The sequence below is a fragment of the Lactuca serriola genome, chromosome 6, assembly GCF_051521515.1.
Source record: "Lactuca serriola cultivar US96UC23 chromosome 6, Lser_US96UC23_V15, whole genome shotgun sequence".
Taxonomy (NCBI): Eukaryota; Viridiplantae; Streptophyta; class Magnoliopsida; order Asterales; family Asteraceae; genus Lactuca; species Lactuca serriola.
In genome coordinates, this window is record NC_136413.1 from 112,531,773 (window position 1) to 112,540,641 (window position 8,869).

General features: G+C 34.4%; 1 protein-coding gene across 1 annotated transcript; it reads left to right on the forward strand.

The window, feature by feature from the left end:
- Positions 1-7,013: 7,013 nt before the first annotated feature.
- Positions 7,014-8,111, forward strand: PYR1 (Polyketide cyclase/dehydrase and lipid transport superfamily protein). The gene has a single exon (XM_079004381.1). It carries the CDS (start codon positions 7,247-7,249, stop codon positions 7,853-7,855), a length of 609 nt encoding a protein of 202 aa, XP_078860507.1. The 5' UTR covers positions 7,014-7,246; the 3' UTR covers positions 7,856-8,111.
- Positions 8,112-8,869: the final 758 nt, after the last annotated feature.

Sequence of the window (8,869 nt, forward strand, 5' to 3'; positions counted from 1 at the left end):
TCCTTGCAATGGCATATATGAAAATTGGTGTTTGTGTATTTATATCATAAGCAATATTAAGTGGATATGATTTTTAGTTATGTTATTTATGGTAGTGTCATAATTTTCTAAGTAAAGAAAGATTCCCATCACCCAAGTTTCAATTGGACAGAAGCTTGGAATCATATGATTTAAATCATGTGATGTATGGAAATCTAGGTACTTAGGAAATTAAGACGAATTCCTTGATCACACAAGTATGTGAGTCGAGTGAAGGACTAAAAGACTAGAATACAATGTTATGCACTGGTCAAGTCCACCACAAATAATAATAAGACTATTCATCATGATTTACTAAAAGTCTAGTAAATATGGTTATGCTTACAAGATTAAGTACAATTCTGAATTATTGAAAAGTTTCAATAATAGCAGAACGAATAAGAAGAATCAATTAGGCAGAAAGATAAAAGTTTCTCCAATCTGAAAAGATGGGAGAGTACTTTAGAATCATGTTTTATGATCGTCTTATTGATTGTGAAACCATATCACAATTGATCCTCTAGGTAAACCTTAGTGCACTAGTATAGCTAAGAAGAGGAATCGGAAATTGTTGAAATGGTTAAATCAATAGGTGAATCATACTTCGTTCCAAAATCAAGTTTTAGAGTCATACTCCAAGATTGTGACTTGAGTGACATATCTTAAGAAGTTTTAACACAATCATCAAATGTTAGAAAAATTGTTTTTCTTACTCTTGCACGTTTGAATTGGTAAGTTGTGATGTCTTGGATAAGACAAAGACGGACTAAGACCAATTATGTGTAGTGTTTTTCTTGATAAGAACTTGCACTAACTCTTGAATATTTGTTTGTCAAGAAATGTTTCTTGATAGGAATATTATATGTCAAGAGGTCAGTGGGAGTCTAAATGATCTTGAAAAGGTTCAAGAACTAATCAAGAGTAAAACTCTTAGACACTAGCACACGACTTGAGGTTTGTAACCTATCGTGTTGACATATTCTTGTTTCTATGCCATTCCAGTAGAGTTACTTATGCATATGATTTCTACGAGTTCTCAATAAACCGCATAAAGGCAAACACCTTGTTCAATGAAAGTACATTGACTAGTATAGGTGAGCTACTAAATAACTTGGAAGCAATGGTGGGACCCTTGATGGAAAGAAATTAGGAATGAACACGTTCAGTCCATATGAGTTTGGATTTTTCTTAAACCTTGTCTGACGATTATGGTTATGACAAATTCATATGGATAGGAGCACATACACCATAAAATCTAAGTGTCATAAGGTTTCTCTCTATTTCATGAAAATGATTGTAAGGAAACGCTTTCACTAAGAGAGATTTTAAGGAGATAGCGATTGTGTAAATTGCATTCTCAAATTCGATTATGATTACGACATCCCTCTTCATAGTTCGAATGGTGAGATTTGGCAATTAGTTTAAACATTTAAGACTTATTGCTATAAGTGCTGAAATTGTTTAGACACACATATAAGCTTTCTAAGGAAATGTGTGTGAGGTTGAGAAGCTTAGATAAAGGCTTATCGAAGCATATCGTATTAGAAATATGAACTTTGGAAGTCAATAAGTATTGATTTCTAGAAGTCCAAATGTTTTCTGAATATGTGTCAAAGTTAGTGGGAGCATAAGTGTTATGCTGGTATGGATATAATTATCATGTTAGTAGGAACATGATTATTATTTTAAGTGTTGCAAGTTAGCAATATTAATATAGAAAACAAAGTTTCAGTTTGCAAAGGTTGAATAATTGTTTTGCTATAATTAAGGGAGAGAATATTATACTTCGTTTCAAAATCTAAAAGCTTGGATCGAGAAATTTTAATCAAATTTAGTCAAAAGACATATATGGACGTTATGTTGAAAAGATTCAACTTAAAAGGATTCTGTATATAGCAATAGCATAGCAAGGAACTGGTAAAGTATCATGTTTTTCATTACGAATCGTGTCCCATACGCTTCAGGTATAGGATTGATTACATATGCTGTAATATTCGACCGTTCTGAAATTTTTCCAAATGCCTAGGGCATTAAGAGGGAAAAGAGACTGGAACCGGATTGACTAACATAATTGAACAACTGTCGACGACAATCTAAGGTTCACTAAGGATTGGTCGCTTGTGAACAGTTGGAAGTATAGTAATGAATGGACCATAATGACATTATTATGATTAGATATGATTCTATTAATAATGAGTTGTCGTATGGAAAATATGGAAATGTTTCCATATTGGGAGTTGGACGTTAAGAATTTTTGTCTAGATTAGAAACTTATATGCAAGAAGGATGTTCAAAGGAATGTACTTTGAATGTGAGACTTCATATCTATTGAATTGCCTTGTAGCAATCTCCAATAGAGAACTTAGTAATTTCATTGGCAAAGTCTTGGTGACTTTTATGCAATAAGATTACAAAAGGATCATTGCATAAAATGTTAGAATCTAACATATTCTAGTAGTTCCGAGAATTTTGTGTTCTTACACTAACGATAAGGATTAGGGATTTTGAAATGAGCATCATTGGAAATGTTTTCAATTGATCTATTTCACAAAGTATGGACCATAGGTAAACAGAGTGTGCATGCTTGGTGCATGGGACAACTGTTGTTATAATTCAAGTAATAAGTTGATTACCCGAAACAATGAATAATGAGTAATCAATATGGTGATTAAATAAAGGTGTCTTATTTATACTCAAAAGTTTGGGGCCATATGGGATTAGTATTATTCTTGTGTTTCACTTTGCATGTTTTGACTTCCTGAATAATAAGATTATTCAAACCATCCACAATCGATTATACTTTGGAAGTAGGTATGAAAGAAGACTGTCATGAATCTGACTATAGATTGTCTAAAGTGTTTTAGACATAGCAAAAGTTTGCTACATGGTTCATGAGTGCTCCTATAAGATTAGAGTATTGGATTAAACCCACGTCACTTGGATCGCTTCATGGATTTTATCACGAGTGATTGGTGAGACGATAATATCTTATATTCTTGAAACCGAGACGTGTGAGTTGTATTCTACAAGTTGGTTGCACATTGATAATATGTAAACGCACCAGTAACTTGGTGTTATAAAACATATTGTTGTGTGTGATTTGATAAGTAGGTACAAGCGAGCATTGAGTCAAAGTTTATCCGTTCCTTTTACCCAAAGTGGGATAAAAGAGATATATGTGGGCCCCTCGATGATTTAGTGATGACACCCTAAGCGCTTGGCCAAGTCGGGACTAAGTTGATGTGTTCAATTGTAGTCTGTTGTCAGTCGTCATAAATCAGAAATCGGGAAACAACACATGAACATAGAGTATGATTAAAATCCATGTCTCAATTCATACGATATCTTGAATGGAGGAATATATGATCCCTTATCTAAAGGACACGTTTCTGATATGATCAGAGTTCGACAACGACATTTTCAAGCTACGATTGCTGATCAGGTTCCGAAGTCATACGCAATATAGTTGTTAGACTTATCCAAGTGGGAGACTGTTGGATTAGGTGTTTAAGCCCATAACTATTTTGGTATGTACTTGACCCGATTGTGAGCATGGTCCTTTTGGGTTGCCTTCACTATAGCAACTGATAGGATGAACTAAGGAGAAAAAGGATTAATTATGATTTATTAATATATTATATGAATAATATATTAAAATAGAAATCATATTGCTTAATTAATATTAGTCAAAAATTAATAAAAATTAATTTTGTGGCTAAAAGACATTAATTAAATAAAGGGAACTAGAACTGTCAATTGTGTTATAGTTGAATATTGGGCTAATGGACTCCATAGAAGTTGGAGTGAACGAAATCTATGGGGAAACCCATAAGAATTCGTCCAAGGCTTCTAAGGAGGGAGTCCATGGGCTGCTTAGGGCCTAAACAGTCAAATTAGGGTTTCCTAGTTGAAAAACCTAATAGCCTATCTATATAAGGAACCCCTAAGGCCCCAAAAACGTGGTGAAGTGATTCTTAAGGGTTCTTGGATGTTTTTGTGCCTTCTCCTACTTCTCTTTATTCATCTTGTTGCTCATGGTGTTTGTGACTCCATTAGAGGTGCAACATTTGAGGCACTAAGCTTTCAGAAGTCAAGATCAAGAGGATTTGAGATTGTTATTGCTACATAACAATCAAGGTAAGATCTAAACCCTATTTTCATATGTGATTTCGATTATAGTATGCTAGATCTAGGGTTTATGAGATTTGGATAATTTGCATGTACATTTAGATAAACTTAGATCCAAAGTTTTAGGATATTGCATGTGCACCATAGGATTGATGTAATGCTCAAAACCCATCAGGCCCGGGGGTAACCCTTGGCAGTTTGTATGAAAGACAAAGAGGCCACTCCTGGCAAACTGTATGAGAGACCAGAGTCTGAAATCTGACAGTTAATTAGTTAAGTAGTGTATAGTGTATGCTAGTCGTCTTTGTGATGCTTGCATGGAAGAACCGGAGGTGGCTCCTAGCACTTGTCTGTAAGACCCAGGGTTGTGGCCCCTGACCTGGCAAGGATGACCACGAGGCGGCTCGTGGCATAATGGCAAGACTATGGTTGGCACATAACACTTTTATTGATTGATTAGATATGTATGATATGTTTGGCTCATGGTTATGTATGATATGTGGTATTTTGGGGAACTCACTAAGCTTTGTGCTTACAGTTTGTGGTTTATGGTTTCAGGTACTTTTGGTTCGAAATAGAAGGGCCCGACTTGATCGTAGCGCACACACCTATGTTTTTCCGTAACTTATGATTTTGAGAATTTCTCTGATTATTGTTTTAATTCGAAATACCCTAATGTTGGATAAATGTAAACAGATGTTGAATCTGTATATATTAAAAATGGAATTTTTACCCACGATTTTTGGGATGTTACAAGTTGGTATCAGAGCCTTGGTTTGAGGGATGCGGACATACTTTCGGGTGTGCCTAAACTCAAACCGAGGATTTGGTGAAGATTTTTACAAAGTGAACATTTAAAAAAAAGGAATTTCTAATCAAAGAAAGTGGTGTGATGCGTGCAATCGGCCGAGCTCAAGTAAATGGTTCCCAGAATATCAATACATGTTTATTATGATATGTGATATAATTATGATAATTACATGCTAGCTTAGGGCTAAGGATCTGCTAAGTATTTTATGACAGGAGAGATGCCTTTATATGCCTGATTGTATGAGCTTTATAATCGCATGCTAGTATGAACTTCTGATAAGTGGATAAAATGGCTTGATTAGTGTATGCTGGTTAGATTTTCTTTTCCGTTGTCCGAATGCTGCTTGCTTAGTGCTTTGTGAGACTCTTAGTGATGTGAATTGACTGCTAAGTGAATATGCTAAGTCACATGTGGCACATGTTAAAGAATCTTAGAGTGATGGATTTGACTCTATTACGCAACTCTTGTTTGAGTCCAACCGTTCTAGGGTTAAGTCTCTTACCTTATAATAGCAATGTACTCATATTTTTGTAGCTATGTAGTTGCAATTATTTCCTCATAACAACCTACTTACATGTCTTATTGATAGTAGAAATATGTGAAACAAAGTGTAATGCTTTTATTGGTAAGTACATTGCTATTATGAGTTAAAACACTGTTTTATGATGCCTTTATTGGTAAAGGGAATAAAGTATGTTGTTATTCTTAGCAATTTAATAAAACATATTAGTAGTGATTTTGTGTCCATTAGTGATGTTTCATAAGTTTGGTTACTTGGTGTTTGTAGATGTTATAACATCATGTAGTAGGTTAAATGCAAGAAATAGATATTTACTTTTTTTTTCGCAGCATCCTAATCTTATTTACTATTATTTTAGAGTAATATAATTATTTTCAATTTTAACAACAGCAACAACAACAACAATAATTAAGTCGTCGATATTACTAGATACATATTAAATGTGAAGGAAGAGAAGCTTAAAAATCTTCTAGCCTAGTTGGTTAGGAGGCGTGTTTTGGGTAAAAGAGGTTTCAAGTTTGAGTCCTCGTTTCCGTCTTATCTCCTACAAAAAACAATTCTTTTAAAGGTAAGAAAAATGTATGAGATCATATACAAATGTTTATACTGATAATGTTTACATTGATGTTATTTACTTGTTTTGCATTTCATTTGTTATGATTGTTGGACCTTCCTAACAAAGAGAGAGAGCATGGGGGTGTATGAGTCTTCTTTAATAATTATATAATTATAATAAAAGAAAGTAAAATAGGAAAATAAGTAAATGTAAAATTTTTATTTCTGGTTGAGGAATGACCAAACCCACAATAAAACATGCTCATACATATCATCTATGTACAACTAAAAGTTTAGGGTTTGAACCTCCTTAAAAGTTAAACCTAAATGCGTATTCTTTTTTTCCTTTAACTTTCAATTTTGCAACAAATATCCTTACAAGTTGTGGGTTTGGTCCCTCTTCAAACTAAAATGACTATTCTATCCCTCTGACTCATTTCCCTCATATTCAAGTTTGGCTTGCTAAATAAATATTTATTAGGAATATAAACACATACGCAATGGATATATATGAGTTGATTATCAGATATTGATAAAGTTCTAAGAAAACATCAATGAATGTTAAGATGAGAAGAGATTTGTGGGTTTGGAAGTAAAAAACATTTTGTAATGTATGTTTGTCAACAACCTTGCATCACCATAAGCACCACTGTCCATAAAAATGTTTGCATGTATGGAATTTTCTTGTCAAGATTAGGGTTTTAAATAATCGTAATTGTATACAACTATACATTCTAAATTTTTATGAATATAATGGTTCTTAATAATGATTAACAGCACATGTGAATTCCACCTCATTAATTCATTAGTTATTACTTTTAAATTGATATATAACCGATAACCAACAGCAGCCGATGAAAAAGACCGATGTGTGAACTTTTATTAAACATCAAGTTCAAGTTTTGCATTTGTTTTACATTGCGTTTGAAAACTTAAATTTTACAATGCTTCTAGGGCTGACCCTTGTTGAAGGCAAAGGACGAATTGCTCCGAGCCGTGCTTAACGTCACATGCTACTCGGCCAGTTGGCCCCATGAAAAAGAAAAAGATTCAAAACTTTTTTCCTTTAAAAAGGTTGGTAAGATTCAAATATAAAACCAGGAGTTATTAGCCTATTAGGTGAGCCCGTTTCTATTTGTTTTTGAAAAGCCCACACTTCAACGGCGGATAACAGCCTGTCTTCGCCATCACCGGCGGAGCAAACCACCACCACCATGAAAACCTCTCACCATCTCACAGTCCCACCGGGATTGACCAGCGAAGATTTCCTTCAGCTAAAGAGTGCCGTCACCGAATTCCACACCTACGATCTGTCATCAGCCCAATGTTCATCCCTTCTGGCGCAATACATCCACGCGCCGGTCGACGTCGTCTGGTCGGTGATACGACGGTTCGACAAGCCGCAAATCTACAAGCACTTTATCAAGAGCTGCACTATGGAAGAAGGATCTAAAATGGTGGAGGGATGCACACGTGACGTCATCGTCATATCCGGATTGCCGGCGGCGACCAGCACGGAGCGGTTAGATTTGCTGGATGATGAGAGGCACGTTATGGCGTTTACGATCATCGGCGGCGAACATAGACTGAGAAATTATCGTGCTGTGACGACGTTGCACGAGATTAAGGCGGAGGGATCGCTGCCGTCGAAGACGATTGTTTTGGAGTCGTATGTGGTGGATGTGCCGGAGGGGAACACGGAGGAGGACACTCGGTTTTTTGCTGACACGGTGGTGAAGCTAAATCTGCAGAAGATGGCGTCTGTGACGGAGGCCATCGCTCGAGGCGGCGGCGACGCCGCTGCCGCCGAGTCTCTTAGGTGACGCTACCTCTGCTTCGAAATATCCAATTAAAAAAGAAAAAAAAAAAAAAAAAAAAAAAAAAAAGACAGAGAATCCTGCATTTTACCCTTTGTTGATTATTTCAATGTTTTATATTTTTAATATAATATTGAATTTATGAAAGCACTCTTTGTGGGTTCAGCTGAAGTGACAGATCTTCATTGTCGATGCCTCATTATTGAGTAGGGCTGTTTGTGTACAGGATTTTGTTGAATTTACTATTTCGTATTTATTTTTATATTTTTCTCTCACAGTAAACGACGTTTTCCTTGAATTATTTCTTCAATAAATGTTGTTCTAGTTTGAATGTTTATTTGAAATTATTGATTTTATTCGATTTCTTATTTAATGACATAAAGTCATAAAGTAGTTAAATCAGATGACATTAACGCAATTCAGTATTTTATTTATATTGTTTGATGGAAATGGAACATATCTATGATATTCCTTATGCCCAATACAGAAAGGGATCTAAAGTTATCCGAATGAAAATGTTTTTTATTTTATTTTATTTTATTTTATGATTTATATATAATAATAATGAAATGCCATTATTGTAGTTAATAATACTATCAGAATTGATTGTTTCAACGCAAAAATCATGGGCAATGGTCCCCTTGAAATATTAAATTTGCACACTAAATGGACCTATCGGAACATACAATTATATGGTCCACACTCATAGACGACGGGTACCAGAATTTTTTATTTTATTTTATAAAATAATTCAAGTTAAAAGACTAAAAATAATATTAACACAAAAAATAAGCATAAATGTATATTAACTAATCAAAACTAAAAATCTTACATAATTCTAACACGAAAGTCATTGGTTAAACAATTACCATGTATGTGTATAGCTTATTAAATTATTATTTTTTACAAGATTTAGTCATTAAATTCTTTTTGATTGTTGGTAACTGTAGACTTATATTCCATGTATAACCCATCTAACTCAAATATAAACAAGATTTCATTTTCAGCAACATCTTCTAT

Bases quoted from the DNA above. Each gene is read 5' to 3' on its own strand.
- PYR1 (XM_079004381.1), top strand. From the start codon at position 7,247: ATGAAAACCTCTCACCATCTCACAGTCCCACCGGGATTGACCAGCGAA.